The 21481-nt window shown below is 38.5% G+C and overlaps 1 protein-coding gene across 3 annotated transcripts in view; it reads right to left on the reverse strand.

Moving 5' to 3' along the window:
* arhgap10 (Rho GTPase activating protein 10) overlaps positions 1-21481 on the reverse strand; it is a 43589-nt gene that overhangs the window by 13850 nt on the left and 8258 nt on the right. For all 3 annotated transcript variants that reach the window (XM_026359148.1, XM_026359147.1, XM_026359146.1), the window contains 18 exons: positions 16967-17062; positions 16679-16740; positions 15393-15464; positions 15082-15183; positions 13913-14023; positions 13684-13788; positions 13231-13360; positions 12668-12774; positions 12402-12496; positions 11694-11775; positions 11459-11501; positions 11278-11346; positions 10839-10913; positions 8010-8094; positions 6406-6464; positions 4578-4683; positions 3033-3192; positions 328-469 (listed from right to left, as the gene is read on the reverse strand). In XM_026359148.1, the coding sequence (XP_026214933.1) occupies positions 328-469; positions 3033-3192; positions 4578-4683; positions 6406-6464; positions 8010-8094; positions 10839-10913; positions 11278-11346; positions 11459-11501; positions 11694-11775; positions 12402-12496; positions 12668-12774; positions 13231-13360; positions 13684-13788; positions 13913-14023; positions 15082-15183; positions 15393-15464; positions 16679-16740; positions 16967-17062 (1701 nt within the window). The remainder of the gene's footprint in view (positions 1-327; positions 470-3032; positions 3193-4577; positions 4684-6405; positions 6465-8009; positions 8095-10838; positions 10914-11277; positions 11347-11458; positions 11502-11693; positions 11776-12401; positions 12497-12667; positions 12775-13230; positions 13361-13683; positions 13789-13912; positions 14024-15081; positions 15184-15392; positions 15465-16678; positions 16741-16966; positions 17063-21481) is intronic.

Here is a 21481-nt window from a genome sequence, read left to right on the forward strand (position 1 = left end):
ATTCATTCATCAAAGATATGATTTAATGTTCAGTATTTTTCTGTCCATAATGTTTAAGTTTACCTGAAAAACTCATATCATCTTTGACATTTCTTAAACATATTTTACAAGATAACAAACTGTTATTGTTCTGTCTTTCTGTTCTGTGTGCACCAGTACTAGAATAAATAATACTCATTTGTGAAATTTGCTTGATATAGTCAGTTTATATCTTCAGTTTAGTTCAGTATGATGTGCCTTGTGTCAGCCTCAGTTCTTTTAACATTTTCAAAAGTGTGAAATTATACACAGGTGCATTACACAGGTGCACACATGTATATCTCTTACCATTCTGTATGTCCAGAGATTGTGGATTGTAGACAGCCAGGGGCCGATTCTGTCGACTCAGCCTCTTGGACTGCCTTGCAGGAGCAGAGAGTACTGGGGTAGCAGGTGAAATAGGGCTTGACTCAGGAGCATCTGCAAAGATCTGAATACACAATGTGAATTGGTCTCTACTGAGACTAAATGCACCGACTCCAAGAGTATTGAGCAGTAGAAGAAGCAGCAGCAGCAGCAGCAGCAGCAGCATGTCCTCAACTGACCTCACTTTAGTGGTTTGAAAATCCTAGGTTTTATGAAAGTGGTAGATAAATGAAAAAGGTCATTTGTAGCCACAGCATGTGCTCCTAGGGAAGGCTGAGCAGCTCATTGATTGGTCCCTAAAAACTGCATGTGAGAAGATTTTGTTTGTGCCAAAATAAATAAGAGCAGCTCCACATACGACGCAAACAAATCACATTCAGAAATCTAGGTCTAAGTTAAGGTGACATTTCTCCACAGAGAAATTGACCGAGTCTCCGAAAGACGAGAGTAAAATAAGCAGGTTTGGGCTCAAGATGGCCTGGCCAACTGGCACAGCCTGTTTACACCAGGCCGTGTTTACATATAAACTTCAGATGTGGAGTTAAAAGAGAATAGGGCTGCAGAGGAGAGGAAATCTCAGCAGAGCCTCAGAAAGGATCACAGACGATGAGAGGAGGGAGGTAGGAAAGGGAGAGGAGAGAGAGAGAGAGAAAAAGTGGCAGAGAAAGTGAGACAGTGTGAACGGGAGAGGCAGACAGAGGAGGGGGCATGAGAGAGAAAGTTTTTAGGAGAAAGGCAGATAGAAAAAGTGAGAAATCTGATATGGCTGAGAGTTTCTGCTGCCTCTCTCTCTCCCTCTCTCTCTCTTTCTCTTCCTCTCGCCTTTCTCTGCAGATGGAGGTGAATGTAAAACAGAGTCTACTTGGTATCTTGGGGTATCAACAGTCTGAAGTGGGACTCAGCTGTGAGGAAAGTTAATGCCTGTCTGTCTGTCTGTTCAACTTTTCCCCTGCTCTAACACGCTGTACTTTCCAAAATGCTCTCGCTGCATTCTAACACTACATCCTTTATCACCTGGACGGTGTTGGTAGTCTCCAAGACTAGCAGTATACACTGTGCTGCTGGTGTTATTTCAGCACATGTGTATACCCTGTTGGCATTCACTGTATTCTCTCGCACCTCATTTTAGATTTGCGAGCATGGGTGGAGATATTCACAACACATATCATCTTCAATTTAATGAAGCTAGAGGGAGGGGGGAAAAAAAGTCACAAAAAGATCCTGGTTGGTTTAGTGATTTTATACACAGTGCAGTACTCCTCCAAACAGATTAGAAAACTAATCTCAAACCTTTTTCGCTTCTGACACGGAGAATTATTCCCTTTTGAGGATTGACATCGATTGATGACATTCGGGGGAGATTACACGTTCCCTTGAACTACAGGTTATGAAACAAAATAAATGCATTTGAGCAGCAATAGGGCCTTCCAAAAATACTAAAATGTATGTGATAATCTACAGAATAATCAACCTAGTGAAAATGAAGACAATACCATGTGGTTAATCCTGGTATAAGCACTTGGGGCTCCCCCTAATGGTCAGATTCAAACATTCTTTGAAATTAAGCTGCTGAGAAAACGCCTCTGCACCTTAATAATTGGGTGAAGGGTATGTTGTCCCCTGGGTTTAACTTATATATGGTATATGTCTTATAATCTGGGAACTTTATTTCTGCTCATTATTATGTAGAGCAAGCTATAAATCGTGGTGGCAGTTAGCTCAGTTGGTAGAGCAGTTATGTTTAAGCCTCAGGGCTACTGGTTCGATTCCTGCTGCCTCATGGCTATATGTCGAGGTGTCCTTGGACAAGACACCGAAACCCCACAGTAGCGCCATCATCTACTGCAGCTGTGCAAACAACAATTTCCCCAAGGCGATCAATAAAGTATGTCATTATTATTATTAAATACAGCATGCATATATCCAAGTACACCATAAAGTAGTCAAATATTTAACATTTTCAGTGCTAGAACATTTGCTCTAAGCAGCAGACTTTTAGGTGGATTAGGGAATGCAAATATGTGCAAGTCTACACTGCTTTAACAAACACAGAAAATAAAAGCATCACATTCACTTTCTGCCCAAATGAAGTTGTGGTGTCAGGTACAGCACAGTAGGTACTTTTCTCTGCCAACAGAAACTGCCAAATCGAAACTTAAGAGCAACATACAAAACTTCACAACAATAGTGGTAAAAGCGCTTCGTGCAGAGAAAGCAGGACTTCAGGTGTTATGCTTTGCTTGCACATTTATTATCCTTCAGTGGTAATTACATGCCACCCAGGTTGGCAAACAGAAAGGTGCTATGTGCACTTTACTGATGTCATGTCACCTGATTCAGATTTACTTTCATAAACTGTGTTGCCTAGTGTGGATAGCCTTTTGTAAACAGTGGCGGATGGCGAACGGAAACAAAATGTGGCACTGACAGAATGAATCATGAGAAAATAAAATATCATAGCACAGACGCAGTTTTCTCCATTCCTTTGCATATGGTGGTAATTGCTGCCACTGAAAGTTACGGTACTTTGACCAGACTCCTCTACATTTCTGGGACTGAGCCATTTCTAATGTATTAGTTTGTGTTGTACAGTCCGTAGTGCACTGCAATAAAGTCTTAAATGTTACCTTCTCGTCCTGTTCAATGAGGATTTCCACCACAATGTTCTGGAACTTGAGATCCATGATGGCAGCGACAGTCTCCTCCTGTGGCCTCATTAATGTGGGACCAAACACCACACCCAGGTTGGCCACGGTCATCAGATTCTGTTTGCTGTGGGCGGCCACTCTGAGGAAGATATAGTTAGAAACATTTTACTCCTAATTTCCAAACTCTACTTGGCTAATATAACTTTTTAAATGACAGATCAAGGCAGGAAAACAGGCAAAACTACTGTACTGTAGGGAGAACTGCGATTGCATTTGTTTAATGTTTTTATCAGAAACATGGACATGCAGTACAATACAAGTTTTCACCTTCAAGACTGTTCAATAGAGGTGATAAGCCATCCAGATCTTGATTAAAGTAATCTTGTATTTAATTTAGGTAGTAGATTAGTCTAAAAATGTGTATGATTTTTCTAATGCAGAGATTGGGCTATTCTACCTCACTAGATGACATTTAAATTGGTGAACGATCAGTAGTGTATTAAATGTCTTCTACATCCATTAAAAACTGGGATACCTTCAGAAGATGAAATTTTATCTTAGGAGGTCAAAAAAGTGGAGAAAAACCTTTATTTGAAGAAAAAGTTATATGAACAGGTGAAGAGATTTCACACTCAAAATGTGATGATATGCAGTGCATCTGCAGAGAGACAGTTTAAATAGCTTCAAAGGATGCCTTTGAAGACAAAAACATTGGTGACAACTCACATTTATAACATCTCTGAAACCATTTCAGATACTAGTGTGAAATTCTGGCTTTGCTTCCTTCCCCTGCAGGACATGCACACACGCCAACTTCAGAAAAATATTCGAGTCTCTCCAGTCTGGAGAATTTCACGCTGGATAATCCAAATTCAATTTCAATAGCGCTGCCTTTTTACCAGAGCCTGATTCTGCAGTGGGTTTCTATGAAATAAGATCCACCAGACTTTCACTGCCTCAGGGAAGAGGGATTATTTACTTATCTTCAATTTGCTCATATTTAGTTTATAAAAAGCTTGCTGAGGTAAAACCTTGTAATGTTTGCTAACATTATTTCTTAAATCTTTTCTCCTATCTAATCTCACAAATGGAGTGCTGCACAATAGTGGTCCATTCAGGGGTGTCTAGAGTAGTCTCAAGAGAGAGCTTAATTTGAGTGGGTCATTTCATTTCACTGGCGGGCTGCAGAACAGTATGCTGAACAGGTACATAGTGCAAGGCTACACAAACCCCTTTCAACGATTTTAAATATACTACAACAAAATGACCTAATAAAAAGGCAAAACGAATGTTAAGATGCTAGCGGGATTAATTTTCTTACCCAGCAGTCAGTAAGTAGAGACAGAAGATGGAGTGACAGCAGGGAAGGGGGAGTGAAGAGAGTGGGAGTGAGGGAGAGAGAGAGAGAAAAAGCATGTGGAGTGAGAATGAGGAGACAGACAGGAAGAGCAGAAAGAGAGAACTGAGAGAGAAAGAGGGGGTGGCGATTGGGTGAACTATGACCAAGGAACTATGAACACTCACTTGGCCAGATGCTTCATAAGCAGCCCGAGGACTTGTCGATTCCTCTCCGGTAGTTTGTGGACCAAGTGGTGGATAGCTTGGATGCGAGACTCTGGACTATCGCCCTCTGTTCAAACGCAGAAGCAGGAATGCACTCACATTAAACTGCAAGGATTTCTCTGCGTTTCTCAGGTGGTAAAAAGCAAACACAGCTGAGATTAAATACAGTATAACATTAGCAAATAGCAGATTTAATGAGATGATGATACACTGCATACACAGACTTGAGTATTGTATGCAACAAAAGCACAAAATCAATTTGGTGGAAGAAGTGAATCCTGTATTACTTCAAAAACAATTCTGCAAAACTAAAAACTGAATAAAAGTCAGGGACTATCAACCTTAAGTATATCAGGGTTTAGCATCTGAGAATGATACATTCTAGTTTCAATAAGTGAAGAAGAGCTGTGATGGTGATATATGGTCTGAAGCCTCCCAGAATTTGGCAGCAGGAACCACTATGCTGGCAGAGGAGATAGCTTTACGTTACTGTCGCTACCGTATAAAAGGGTTGTGTTAAAACCCCCAAGATCATCTCTTAAACATTTCCTCACACATGGGCATCTGACCGCCCACACACACACACACACACACACATTCATACACAGGCACACAAAATATCATTACTATGGGAACGACAAGGATTTAAACATGGAAAAAGCTTCTTATGGATGCTGTCATCCATCAAAAAAAAAAAAAAAAAAAAAAAAAAAATTCATTGCTAATCCATTTTTCCCCCTCGTTATGAGGGCATTGCGAGCGCCTGATAAAAATGTCAACCTGATCCAATTATAGCACTTGTTGTAATAAGATTCAAGTTTGGCTTGCTTTAAAAACATTTCTTTTACAGAAATGTAATGTGGGCGAAAAACATGTTGTGTCTTTTTGCTGTTTAAGGTCACTGGACCATTTGAAGTCATGCAAATTACAATATATTTATCATTTCTAAACTTTTATCCCTAATAATTAATGGCTTATACTTGGCTTATAATGGCAAATACATTTTGTAGCTTGTTAAAACAGGTAGAAATTATACAAAATGTGCAAGAAAGCAGTGCTGTAAAAGAGAAGAATGAAAAAAAGGCAGTTGGTCAACAGAGTCACCAGATGGTTCAGATTTGCAAGTAGACAGATTAGTAGGTGCAGTGTGTAACAAAATTCTGAAGCTGAATAAAGAAACAAAAAAATAAAATAAAAAAAAAAGCATTACACATCATGATTTTGTGACCTAGTGGTTAACACCATTTATGTAATCATAATTTACACGGTACGATTAGAGCTGGGGACCTCTGTTGTGTGCCACATTCTTATCTCTCTTCCTGTGTTTCCTGTGTCTACACCATGACCATTGCATTAGAATGAAAGAAAAAAAAAAAACACACACACATTATGTTTTTTTTTTTAAAGAACAGTATTTGAGTGTTTAAAAGCCTAAAGATGTGGAAGGATGAGGATACATTCTGATTTGCATTCAAGACACACACACACACAGAGCTGCACTTTTCACACCATGAATGCTTTACACTTAAGGGGAGCTGACCAGTATAATTGCACTCTCACTGGTGAAAAAGAAGTTCAGAAAAAGTAAGGAGAAAGCCATTTAAAAGTGTTTTAAACTGTTGTTTTTTTCACTTCACTACATGTTTTCAATAACTCTATGAACAATTATTGGACTCCAGTTCCTAAATTGATGAAATGTCTATTTCACACAATTACACACACACACACTTTTATTTCTTTATGTTGTGTAATGTCATGAAGTGGAAGTATAGGAACTGGTCAAACTTACTTGCAGGGCTGATGAACTCTGTGTAAAGTCCATAGGTCATCAACGGCTCAGGAAGGCTCCTATACAGAGACAGTGAGAGAAAAAGAGAAGGTTGGGGAAGGGTTGGATGGAAAAGGAGAGTGAGCAAAGGGGGGACAGAAATAGCCAGCACACTGTTTTATAGGGTGTGCACACAGCAATGATTAATGTGGCCAGGCTAGGGGATGGAATTAGATGGTGCGCACATTGAGATAACCAAGTTCATCTGAAGGTACTTTCACACTGCAGCTGGCCAGTGGCCAGAGGTACTTAGCCCAAGAGGAAACTGAGGAGATTGACCCTGCTTTATTCCAGCAGGCCAGACACAAAGTAAAAGACATTTCAGATCAACACTCAGCGTGGTTTAATATTATAACTGTATATATTTACTGTTCCTGTTACCTTAATGACAGTAGAGCTCCCCTTTACTTCAGGACATGAAATAGAGAATCAGAGTCTCATAGCCCCTAGCCAATTACATGAAAAGACTTTCTGGGAAAGGTCAAAGTTTCAAATCAGTAAATAGTAAATAGTACAACCCAATTTGGAGCCGGCTGGTAAGGACTTTTTTTTATCCTGATCAATACTTCTTGTGACATAATCATGTAGTTCCCATTCTCTCATACAGAACTTAATAATAGAAAACAACATCCAATTATAATTTAACGATGGCACTTAACCATGGTAGTGAAAATTAAAAGAGAACTTGAACAAGGATCAATCATCTTATCATTATTCCATATCTTATTAGTTTAGTATAGTCAGTCACACCAATAATCATTCAACAATAACAGTGCACAGGAATACTAAATAATCAGACAGTCCTACTGTACAAATATACTGATTTGTAAACATTTACTGCATTTTTATTGCAGTCTCAGTTTTTGTGAATGTTGTTGCTGAGTTTGTTCAAGACAAAAGTAGATTTCAAACCTGTGTTTTAGTACCCAGAACGGCCTTAATTTAAAAATTTAAATAACCAGTGTCAACCTAATTTGTTGCTACCTGCACATGTTTACAAGTAAAGTAAATTGGCATTTAAATGAAAGTGCTGCAGCTTCTTGCAGCCAACCTACATTTCTAATCTTTGAACTTCACCCACACTATTTGTCAACCTGGAAGGAGCTGGTGGATGTGGAACAGACATATACTAAGCAATGTGACCTCGCAAGGAGTTAATTATACAAAGACACTTTGCATGATTAACTCCAGCCATTTTATAAAAAATAGAGCTGACAATGGATGAAATGTTTCATATTCAAGTCAACATTTTACACATTATGTGCTGTATTTCATTTCAAATATAGTAAATATGCATTTTTGACCCTCGGTCTACACTCAAAAAACATAATGGCAAAGTAAAAACAACATACACATAAATTTTGCTAATTTATTAATAATTCAGGTATAATATGATGAATTACATGCACTTGTTGCTCTGGACAAGTCAATTCACTAACTTACAGATTTGAAAAGCATTAGTTGGTAATTCATTGTCTGTTAATCAAGAAATTAATTAACTGACTAAGATGGTTTATATTTGTTTATGTGTCTGAGTGTGAGCCTTTCATCACACTGGTCCTTACCTCAGATAAAGCTTCAGTGCACTTGTTATTGTCTTAATGTCCCAGTCCTCGCTGGCACACAGATCCACTTCATTGCTTTTCTCATCTGAATGAATCACAATCATGCAACATATAGTGTCATTACTACAAAATTCAGTGACTAAAGCACCAATTAAATATTCTTTTCATATCATGCTTAAGAACTGTGTGTGATTTTGTGGGTAGCCTAGAAAGTCCAAATATGAAATATAAATATGTAACTTGTAATTAGTCATATGAGGATAAAAGCATTGCTACTAGCCTTGGGGGTCGAGTCTGGCCCCAGTGGATATGGAAAGAAGTTACAGTTTCTGTATAGGGCTGCTGGTTTTATACTCATTACAAGTTTAATTAATCCCTTATTACTTCAGTGGCTCCACAGGGACTCTAGGGCTGTGTTGTGCAGAAAATTCAGGGGACTTTAGTCACACCTTAAGTAACCTCTGATGAGTTACAGAGAATGTGGAGGTACAATGTGCTAGTGAAGTGTTTTGCGTCAGACACTGTACTGGTTCTGGGTCAACACACAGACTTTGTGGGTGGTAGGTGGTCTGCTACTGGGAAGTTTTCTTTTGTTTTTCTCCATCTATGTGCTCACTGCAGTCAGGAGGTCTGTGTGTTTCTCTTGCTGCTCTGCCCACAAAATGGCATGTCCAATATCAACTTGTGGAAGCAAATGTTTTTAGTGGAGTGTGTGTAGCCAAAGGTGTTCCTCTGTGTGTGTGTGTGTGTGTGTGAGACTGATGCTTAAGACCAAACAGGCCAGAATAGGTTAGGTGAGAGATACAAAAACATAATTTTGGCAGGAGCAGCTGGAGCAACATAGATTATGAAACTGTTAACCACAACGGTATTTTACCCCTTTCGTATCTACATTACACCCTTGTGGACATTACTGTAATCTGTGGTGAATTTAGGAAAGTGGCTAAAGTTAGAACTGTACTGTATATCCAATGGAAAATAATGGAGTTGAACTTGCATCACTGAAAGCAATGCATGAATGTGTGATGGTTGTAGAGATGTGGAATAATGACCAAATGAGAAAAGAAGATACACAACAGATGAAGATAAAGCAGATAAAAGAAAGCAAGAGTGAGTAAATGTGGCTAAGAACCGATGGATAAGCGTCTTGTGGCCTCTTAAAGTAGTAAAATATGTACAATTAGTCATTCTGAAGAGAATCATTAGAGGGAATTCTAAACTAATTTAATGTAGGGGTGGTGTAGTGGGAAAAATTATTTTTACTTTTTGGCCTCACCATTTTTTTAATACTGTTAGGATGCCTTAGAGGTAATTTATGACATCATGGGCTGACTAGATGAGCTCATTTAGTGGATGGCCCTGCCTAATCACATTTTTTGGATCTTCGAGGGGCCCAGTCCAATAGGCACAATGTGAATGATACTGGACGCAGTGGGAAATTATGTTTCTTACATTTGAGTAAACTAAGCCTTTAAAGTCTTCAAAAACTGTTTGTACATACTGCTTTCAATTATTGTTTTATAAAAACAGGAAACCACAAACATTTTCAGCCTTTTTCCGCTCTCTGGAATAAATGGACCACTATGTTTGGCCACATCATCCAATGTTTAGTACAGTCTCGGTCATTTCTGCATGTATCGAGTAGTTCATTCTCACAGCATTCCTCAAATTTGCCTCACTCTGCAATTACTGTACAACAAATACTGTACAACAGCCAGGTCAGAGACAGAAAAGAGCTCACTTTTCCAGTCTTCTTCCTGTAATATAGTTGCCTGACATTCAATAGGTGCCACTCTCTTTGTTTCTTCTGTAATATGATGGCATGCTCATTTTCTATCACTCTGTCCTCTCTGATTGGACACTGGCCATGTTGGTGGGTGAGAGATGAAAAGGAGGAGGAGTGGGAGGATCCAAAGTCTTTCTTCAGGGTTTAAAGCTGGCTTCACCCACACACAGTGAACTGTTGTATGCATGTTTGTGAATATGTCTGTGTAGTAGTACTACTTCTGTCACACATACTTGTCATTTCAAAGGATAAACACGAGTTAGATTCTAGGCAGCTTAATGAATCCTCATCAGTAATCACTAATTCAACATTTTCAAACATTAAAGTGTAAGTGAAGCTGTGTTTTTTCTTAAAAGTGATCTGATTTAAAGAAACATCTTCGAGTAAACGGCACAGCGCTAATGGAGTGTACAGCATGAGTCGGCAGGTTGGGAGGCTGGAAGGGTTTTGGAGAGGAAGCTGAGACAGGCTGGCGGCTGCTTGAGTTTGTTGTCATTCTGAACACAGAGCTGAAAGCGAGCTGGTGTCTGCTGGAGATGGCAGGAAACCAGAGAGCAGACAGGGAGCACCAGAAAGGACAGAGGACACGCTCCATAGAAAAGAACTTGAGTGAAAAGGTTTCGAGATAAGTAAGACGCATAAAAGAAATCAAGAAAAGCAACTGACAGACTAAGAACACACGAGAGACCGTTTGTGTTGTGTGTTAATAAAGACCCAAAGAGCACAAGGGGTGATGGGAGGGACCCTGTCTGTTTTTCTGTGGGATATAAAACCAAATGGAAGTGAGGCAAAGACATGCCCAGACACTTGTTGCACTTTAGAGAGACATGGTTCTGAAAGGCTGAGTCATGGGCTGATTGTCACTTCATCTTTTTGATTTCACCCTAACTGACACATCTATTACATCGGCACATTCAACTTAACTAGAGGCAACTTCATATCATATAGAGAGAGAGCAAAACCATGTAAGCTAAAATAGTAACTTTAATCAGTTGTTATTAGAAACTTCAAATACATTTGAAGATGCAGAAGAACAGACTTACCGATCATTAATGAGAGGAGCTTCTGGACCTTGGAGCTTACACCACCAACTCTGTACAGTCCTTGATCATTAATAGCTGTAGTAGTAATAATAAAAATTCATTTTATAGGAAGTTGTTTATGAGAAAATAACACACAAAACAGACAGTAAAAGCCAAGGTTAACACTATCATGAAGGAGAAGAACTGAATACTGAACTGTATATATACACACACATACCAAACCTGTTAAAAACTTTAGTGCTAAGCTGTGAAAGAAATTAATATTATCTTCAATACACTGTGCCTGCAGTATTTTCCAGTCAGACTTTTGTTTCAAGAGTGTAGCAAGTCTGCCCCCTTGTGTACATATAATGGGACTGCACCCATATTACCCTCTACTGTCAACAACTGTCGTGTTTAATGTCACCAAATACATCGAGTTATAATTCAACTGACTCACCTCTTGTCTCGATGGCAGTGATGGAGTTCTTCACAAAATTCAAACCCACATCATCCAGCTGAGCATCAACTGCAAGTTCAAGTAAAAATGAGTAAAATGCAGTGAAGAAGAATTGATGCAATGATGAAACTGAAATTATGTCCTTTCAGAGACATAAAGACTATTGCAGCTAGATACCTACTTCCCCTTTCTTTAGAAAAGGTCCTCCCAAGATAGTGTCCAATCTGTTGAAAGATTAAAATTGTTATGACTTTGGAAGGTGTATGACTTGTACTTCAACACTCACGGACACAGTAAAGTGCAAGTATGTTAAACTTATTTTCTGTACGATGTAAGACAGTTTAACAGAATAAAGTATAGCTACATGTGCCATGTGTGAGTGGTAGGTGAGAACATATTAGAGGCAGTTGACTCACAGGTTCCTTCCCACCCATGGCCTGCATCCAAAACTTGTGGTCATCCTCTGACAAGGCCTGTACTGTTAGCACTGTCCCTGGCCTGGAAGTGAGCCAAACCACATTAGCATTAGGCAAAGGTTTAGAGGTACAGTTCAATAATGTACTGGGAAATGTGAAAGCCATCATAAAAACATCACAAAGAAAAAAAACACCCTCTGACACCCTGGATTTCTAGCAACTACAGCGCCCTATTAGTCATCCCAGCTTGTTTATGAGACCTACAGTCACGTGAGACCAGATGGATATCAAGTTACTCATCACAGTCAGAATGGATGTGTGGTCTCAGATTTCATTACTAGATCAAGGGTATTGCTCTTCTATTAATACTACAGAAAAGCTTTAGAGTTAACTTTTGTAACAAAATTAGATCTCTGTTAAAAGAGGGCACAAGTGGGTGTGACCAATCCTCTGAGCTAATTGTGTGGGGGCAGGCATTCATGACAAATTATTTTCCACCTAAACAGGAAGTGTGCAGAGCTAAGATCTTTAGCAAAACTGTCAAATATCACAGTAGAAAATCTATGTGCTCCGTGTCCAGTATGAACAATGCACATGTGAACATTTTGTACTGTGCTGCAGTAAGAAATGTTAACACATACTTTTACCTACAAGCATAATTGTCATCACACTGGGTTTGAGAAACAAGAGATACAGATGAAAACATACCGATCAGTAATATCGAGATCTAAGCAGAACCTTCTGTCCAAGATGTCAGTCGATTTGCGAACACAGGATTTAAGCGTGATAGACTCTGTCTCACCCTGGAAAATAAATAAATAAACAAACATGATTAGACTGATAACAGTTAAACATTAAAAATGTTTATAGCACATGGATCTAAAAAGAAATGTCAGAATAATAGCGGATATAGTTGAGATCATCACGTCCATGTGACGTTACAAGCCACTGCAATGCGTTGTGTGACTACTCACAATCTTCCCACCAGATCTATGATCAAAGGTGACCATGTGCAGAATCTTCTGCTCTTTGACAAATGTGCAGTAACGTTTGACCCAACTTGAACCAAACGGAGGTGGCCCTAGAAAAACAAGGCACAGACATGAGACAAACAATCAACAGTATAACTATTTGTCATGAAAAAAATATAAAGCAGTCAGCAGTCTGAGAGAAGATCAAATCACACTGTCAATGTGTGTGAGAGAGTGGAGCCAGTATAAACAAAAAAAACTAGCCTGCAGCACAGATCAGTACTGCTGCTTTTTGATAATGACAGGAATAAAAGAAGACTAGTTTTCCCACTGTTACACCAAGTTAGATACTGTAACGGACAGCCTATGTGTAGTAATAAACAAAATGATGTATAGATAAGCTTTAAGTATGGGTAAAAGATCACCTGTCTGTTACATTGGATTGTGTTTATTTATAGTTGGTCCTCCATGACTCTGTTCGCTGGCTGTACAGGTCCAGTATTTTATGAATAGGTGTAGGATTAAAACCTGATTTAAAACATCGTAAAACCATACAATCGTCTTACGCTTTTCCTGTACATAGAGGTAGCCTTCATAACTGATGGGGCTCGTCTGTCTGTATTCTTGGGGTGCCTCCTGGAACCTCTTCTTTAGCTCGTACACCTCTGACCGTGTGCCCTCAAAACAATTCCTTGTCTGGGGGGGCAAGGGGAAACAAACACACACTCCAGGAAGTCACTTCCTGATACGCAGAATGACCCACCCAATAAGAGGATACAGCAAATTAAAAGTTTTGAGCTTCCACTAAAATGTGAAGTAAACTCTAAAGTAAAAAATGTAAACTGTGAAGTCAGTTAAATCAATCTAAAACTAAGACTGAAACGGTCCCGTAGAGTAGAAACCAAATTTAGGAGTAACTGAAGAACAGATAAAACAGAGTCAGCTATTTTTCTATCTAATAAACAGGTTAGCAAATAGTATAAGTAGGTGTTGTTCCATAAAAGATTCAGATTTCTTACATTCTGAATATTGATTTGCAGTGCTTTTTTATAATGATCAAAGTCCTTGGCGAGCTCATAGCCCTGGTGATAAAAGGTGAAGACTGTCTGAAAGAAGGCCAGCATCTAAGAGACATGAAAATACAGGTAGAAACATGTGACATACTGGATCCTTTAATGACTTTGTTTGTTGTAAATCTGAAAGAACCGCCATCATATTGCTAACATCCATGTAAGGCCAGTCACTCACCGGCTCCACACACTCAAACTTCTTTCTCTCTTGGATCTCCTGCAGTTTGCAAACATAGTCTAGTGACTCCTCCTGGAAGTGCTTCCTTATGCTTTCCACCTGGGAGTTTGCCTGCAGAGACGCACCATGGTGATTATAGTGACAGACACATGCATGGAAGCAAACAAAAACACTATGATCTTGGTGACACGGTGCAATTTTGGTAAGCTAGAGGTTTTTCTCTGTATGGCTTTAAATTCTTACAGAAGGCGACAGGTTGGTGGATTTGATTATTTTTTACTGGGCTGCCTCTACTGTGCTGTCTCAAAATAACAATATATATTCAAGAGCCACAGTACAAAATAACAATGCTTGAAAATGCTAGGAATACATCATAACATTATTTATAACAGTATACACAGCTCTCAATGGCTGGGTTACTATGTACCACTAAGAACTTCAGGTGTAAATGTAGCTAAAACAGAAGTATAAGTGCTTCTCCACTAAATGTCAACTGATGACTAATATGCAGTTCACACACACAAAGTATTTTGTTTTAGCTAAAAAAAAAAAAATAAAAAAAAAAGGAGATCAAACTTCACCGTTTCTCATAGTCAAGTATATGCTCTGGTTCAACAAGTTGACTAAACAGCTGATGCAGTGTTGATGAAGTTCATGACTCTTGTGGCTGTGAATGAATCACTGAGTCTATTTATTCAGATGTGATTGCGATCAGTGTTGGTACCACAGACCCTTGTGTCACAAGAGCCAGAGAGAACAAAATGAACAGTGTCAACAGTTTCAAGTGTGCTCTCTGCTTAGTGTATACAACATATGAGTAAGCCTTACATGGATAAAAGGAACAAGGTGAGAGGTTGATAAAATCTCCACAATTTAAAATTAAATCCCACACTGCCACAGTATTGGTTGTTCTACACACTACACTACACATGACCACACATTTCCTTTCAAACAAGCCAGGAAAACTGTTGCTGCAAAGCATGTCAGTGGAAACTCATACGGTCCAACAGGCTTTGCAACAAGGCTCTTTCCCAAGGCACGAAAGAAAAAAACCACAACAAGGATTCTTAAACTAAACAGAATATCCATTTCCATCATTTTTGATAGCATAATGAGTAGCTTTGCATGCCACATATCTCTTGGAAAGTTGAATTATTAAGGATAAATACCTCTTGTAGCTGCGTGTCCTTCTTTTTTGCTGACATATTCAGAAGCTTTTCCAGAGAGCTGTAGTACTTCTCTGTTTCTTTCTCATATTTCTTTCTTTCCGCCTTAAGAGGGTCAGTGGAAGAAGAAGAAGCATATAAATGAAAATGAAAATAAACTTATTCTTAGTGACAATGGAATAAAATCCATATTATATACTGTTTAGGGATAATTCATATTCTACTATCTGCAAAATATTTTCAACAATTAATAGGATCAACAACTAGAAAGTATAAAGCACATTAGGAGAAGATAATAAAACATCATACATTACCCTTACTATACCAAGCTGATCTTTCCTGAACGTCTCCAGGGGTTTCATTAAGGTTTCTGTGATGTTTCTCATCTAGACAGACACACATGCCATTTATTGCTAAAGGTAATGGCAAATCTTATTAATATTTCATATGGCACAGCAAAATATTAAGGTATATATGTTTGTTGTATCCAGGGAAGAACAACAGCTCTATACAGCTTCTTGTTCACCAGGGTAGCTGCCTTTTTATAGGTGTTTATATACTACATTACATGCCTGAAATTACATAACTATATTCCTGAACATATCTGTTTTCCTATGTGCTTTTCTTCATTCCGAGTGTTCCTGCTATGCTGACGGCAGGGCAAGTCTATGCCTGCATGCCAATCCCTCTTTTCCTTACTTTGCACTGTGAGGTCATCCCACTGTGCTGAGCAGAGTTACCATTATGGTCTGAGCCTGGTGCTAAAACAGTCATCTACTGATGATGGGCCCACTCCCTAACCTCAAATTCTACACAGAGACATTACAAAAGAATGGCTGTTTATAGAAACCTGCAAACAAAATAAAATGTGCATGTTTGTCCAAAGACAAGAAATGTAAGTTTTCAAATGAGCAGCTTTGATATGTGTTTCTATTACATAAACTATATAAACAAAACAACAACCCCTACAGGACAGGGTGGTGTACCTTTAATACCACAGTATAACACATATAGCAACACTTTAACACGTCATGGAAGCATTTTTCAAACCCAATGTCACATCTAAAATCCGGTAGGTTTTAACACTGTCATAACATCCTTCTTTTTTGCTCCATTATAATTTAGAAACTTTAACAATGTCGCCTGATGCACTTACAAATTATATGGCACTTATGTTGCAATAGGCTGTATTGTCGTGAACCTTGTTGCCAATAGTAGCTTATGAGTTCTGTCCTGGTATTTAAAGCTTGGGTGTAATGTGTATGCACTCCTGGGCTCTCTGCAGCCACTCCCCAGCAGATGCTGTGACAGTGACCCTTAGACATGTTCAAGAGAACTGAACAAAATCCTCTTTCTCTGCTTCCTGGATGCTGTGGCCTTACTGTACATTGCAGAAAATTATATAATTGAGTGCCTGATGTGCAAGTACCAAATATGCGCAGTGATAGGTGTAACCTGGTTGCAAATACACACAGTACATAAACATTGATAAACAGTACAAGTATGATAGACCACACAGACACACACAGTGACACACATGCACACAATCACACAGGCATTTTCCCTGGCTTTCCAACAGGTTCTAACTGGTTGTTCTCACCATCAGCTCTCTTTGGTCTTCTAGGTTTTTGAGGAATGAGGAGAACTCTTGCAAAGACTCATCTACAAAAAATAAAAAAATAAATCAAACATGGAATGAATGCATTTTCTGCCTAACTCTGTCACAGCGTGATTACCAGTTGTTCCCACCACAGGTGAACACCAAAAACTGCTCTTAATTTGCTGGTAGTGAAAGAACTGTAAACAAACATTTGCAATGTCTGCCTGTGCAGATGTAATAAAACTAGTGGTTAGTTTCCATCATGTGAGGAGGCAAAGCCACACTTACCAATGCATCTCTCATCATCTGTCTTTGCATCGCCGATGTACTCAAACTGAAACTCTCCAAGGGAGTGGGCAAACTTTCTCTGTGCCATCACAAGCTCTAAAATAAGAAAATGTGAAATATAAAAGCTGTTAAAAGCATTGTGATTATACAATATTTTAGTAAACATGTTTGAGTGAAGAAAAACATATTAAACAGACTACAATCACCTATCATCTATATTACATCTATATTATAAAAACACCTTTGTAGCAAAAAAATTATAAAAAACAAACAAACAAACAAACAAAAAAGTATAAATACATCTACAAGCTGTCTTTAAAATGAGGTCTGATGCTCACCAGACACAGTTAACCACTTTGCAAACATCCTGTCTGTCTACATTCGTTTACAATGTGCTACATCCTGTTGCACAAACCCAGGAAGGCAGGTGCCGCAGGTTACTCTGTTTTCAACTTAAGTAAGAGTAACAAAATGTAATTTGATGCAATGTCTTACTCAAGTCCATCCCAAAATAAACCAGACATCACTCATGTTAAAACTAAAATGCTTTAACCTCTGACTGCCTGAATCTAAAAATCAGTGACAGAGCACACTCATCTTTGCAGACCTTGTATGCAGTATTACTTGCTCTGAATTAAAATACTTCTACTACAGATTTTGGGAGTTAGATAAATGTTATTTAAACCTAACTTCCACTACACCCTTACACATGAGGAAACACAGAGAACTGAATCTATTTCCAAACAGTGAAGAGATTCCCCAAGGCAGGACCCCTGACCCACGACAGTCCCTCAGGGAAGCCCAGCAGAATGCAGCAAGGGTATTTTAAGTCTGCAGTTATGAGCAGTATACTGAGAAGCTGTGAGATTAGCTTTGGTAGATATTGTAGCAGGGACTCTGTTGAAAATAAATATCTGTAACTACAACACAGGCATTAGACTGGGCACTCCAACCTAGAGCTGGATTATAGAGTGATTTTTTAAATAAATGAGTAATCACTTATGTTTTTTTATTTATGCATGCATAAGAAGTAGCATCATAATTTATCAAAGCCCAAAGATATGTCTATCTCTCTGTCTTTGCTAACAAAGAAAACCCCACAGGCATGAAACAGAACCAAATATAGGCATAGTACATTTCTATTTACATAAAATTGTGGTTGACAAAATACATATTTTTGTAGTGATTAGTAGACAAAATTTTTTGCAAGTCAATGGCCAGCAATAAGAGAGCTTATTTTGCCACCTTTGAAAAACTGCAGGCTCTTCCTTTATTAGAGCCCATTTAGCCATCACTGAGAAGGGCATGCTAAGTGTGAGTATCCCATGTTTGCAGCACGCTAACAAGTTTAATATGAAAAACTTAAATGTTAAGGTCCAAAAATAAAACATGCATATTAACCTGTTACTGTTAGCCACACCAACATACTGTAGTTAAATGAATAACTATCACTATAATCTGTTGTATGTTGTTAGTAATGTTACTGATCTGACTATTTTTTCCTCCACAGCAGAGGAGGGTTTCCTCATTGAAATAGCTCACTGGGTAATTGTTAATGTTATTAGTTCAACCCAGAGCTTTCCTGCTGCAACAAGTCCAGAAACGTTTGGAGAGGATTTCCCTAACCTCACTTAAAGTTGGCATGTTGCTGTAACATGGTGTACAGTTTAATCCAGAAGGCTAAAGCATCAAAGTATCCACACCCCAAATGTTTCACTGTTACTAACAGAGACAGCAGAAGCCACCCAATACTGTCTTGAGAAACACCACTGAATGCTTATAATTGTAACAAATAACTAAACATGCCACCCCTTTCAAACTCATTAATTTGAGCCATTTTGCCATACATGCTATACAATGGCAAAAAAGTATGTGAACCTATTGGAATTTGATTATGCGAGTGGAAAAAGTACGTCAACCTGTGTAAAACCTTTTGAGTTCGCTCTGCACAAGAAGAATACGCTTATGTGAGCCATGACTCGCCAAAACAATGTTACCTCAACCCCATAGAGATGCTATGAAACGACTTGAACAGAGCTACACACGAGACGTCCAAAGAATATGACAGAGCTAAAGCAGGTCTGCAGGAAGAATGGGCTAAAATTCCTCCTGAACAATGCACAGGTCTGATCCACAGCTACAGGAAGCGCCTGATTGAGGTTACTGCTGCCAAGAGGGGGGTCAACCAGTAATTAATTCCAAGGGTTCACATACTTTTTCCAATAGCACTATGAGGTTTTTATGGTTGTTCTCAACAAAGATATATAAGATCAAATTTTTTTGTGTGTGTTATTATTTTAGGTTCACATACCTTTTCTTGCCATGGTATGTATTTCTACCCATGGACTACCCTGCTAGACACACCAGGTTCTCACCAGGTTACAAACATACTGTTTAGACAACTTTGGCCCAAAGCCAAAAGGTCTGACTGAGCCTGGCACAAAGGGCATAGCTTTTACATCAACAGTTTTAAATCATCAGCTGGTTACTGTTCAGCTCAGCCTCCAATCTATACAATGTCAAAGTACAAAGCAAAAGGCAAAACACCTGTGGTCAATTCCTTTTCTACTGTGTTCAAGTTGCCAAACCGCAGGAAGCTAAAAGATTCACACTACACAATGGGACAGCTACTGTATTGCAGAGTCTACAGCTGTTTGCTCTGTGAATAGGTCTTCATATAGTACTTGGAGGAAACGTTTTCTATTATCTAGTGGATGAGATAATTCTTGCTCCTATTTTCTTGTGGGTGAGGAAGAAATTTAAAACAGAAAAAGAAAAACAAGCTATTTTCCCAGCATCAGGATAACAACAACCCCTACAGGACAGGGTGGTGTAGGATATCTTATCTATCCACAGGACTTCAGCAAATAAATTCTAATGACTGATAATGGTAATATTGCTTTGTTGATGTCTAATACCAAATTAATACCTAATTTCTTGGCTTGTGTACGTCTACAAGACATTGCACAGACCTTATTTTAGATCATTAATCAGGATAAGAGAAGTTCTACTTTTGGAAAATAAGTATTAAATAATGGAAAACAGCACGTACACTGGCAACATTAAGAGTCTCTGAAAAACAAACATTAGCAGTAGAGTGTCAAATCCTGTGGTTCAGGCTCCTCTTTAAAGGCAGTATATTGGTTAGATCAGAAAAGGTATGGGAAGTATTATGTTTTACTAATAATAATGTTACAGCTCTCAGCTTCAGTGGTGAGTCACAGCATGAATTTATTAGACAACAGATTAAGAATAAAATGATTACATTACAAATTTGAGTCAATCACATCATATAATATTGCAGCTCACTAGAATTTCAGTTTGATTCAGTGGTATTAATATAGCATCAAATCACTGTCAGTTCAAGGCACATCTTCACATATTAACATTAAGACCTTACAGTGTTATTTGGAAAGAAACCCAACAATCCTCCCTGAGCAAGCACCAGGGGTAAGAGTGGAGAGGAAAAACTCCCTTTAATGGAAGAAACCTCCTCAGGGTTGGTACGTCCTATCTTAATGCACTTGTGTATTAGTTTCAGGAAGTATTTTCAAAATAGAGATTTAGCAGCTAGATGCTAATTATTATAAACTGATGAGTTATTGCTATAACTCTAAAACAACAGATGTTGCTGAATCAAATTCAACATCCACTGACGTCTAGATGAATTTGTCAAAAGCAGTGTTCAATCAAAACATCTGCACTTTATTTAATGTGTATTCACAGAATAATAAAGTACAATTAATATAATTTTCACAGTTGTTTTTACTTTTGCTTCTCCAGTATAGCTCATGTGACTCCACTGCAACGCCTAAAGGAGTAAGGAGGAGAAAATGCAGCTAAAGGAAAAATGAGTGAAGACAGGGTTAATAAATGTCCCAGAGCAGTGATAAAATATGTGGTGAAAGCCTTACAACGCCTACATAGTGCAGGATGTCCATGGTTTAGGATGGATAGTTATTTACCATCATTTCTATTCTTTAGTTAGTGACATGCTTGTCAGGTAACTGCTCTGTCAAAGTAATGTGATTAGAAATAGCTAGATTCCTAAACGTTATATCTTCTGTTGAACAAAACAGCTCAATAAGTGGATTTTGAACTGGATTCATTTCCAATAAAATGCAAACCCTATCCCTACTCAGTAGTCTTTGCCCTTTTAGTGATCCTTAGATTGAGGCTTGAAACTAAAGGTGAAGAGATTTCTGCAGCCTCTATACTTTGAAGCAGTCTGCCAGGAGATCGCAGAGAAGATGAGTCTGTCGTTTTTTTATACTTCTGTTTAAACCATTTAATAGAGAAGCAATTTTAGAGGATGCATATTGTTTTATTTGATTCTTAAACGGTGTCTCTACTATTCATGTCTTTTGTCTCTACATTTGTTAGGGTTTGTAAGCAACATACTGCCTTTGACAATTTGACCCTTGTAATAGTTGCTCACATCCTTACACCTGCAACTGCTTCCATCACATAAACTTCAAGAAATGACTGTTCACCTGCTGCCAAATATATCCCACC

Source organism: Anabas testudineus, chromosome 1 (genome assembly GCF_900324465.2).
Source record: "Anabas testudineus chromosome 1, fAnaTes1.2, whole genome shotgun sequence".
In the NCBI taxonomy this organism is placed as follows: domain Eukaryota; kingdom Metazoa; phylum Chordata; class Actinopteri; order Anabantiformes; family Anabantidae; genus Anabas; species Anabas testudineus.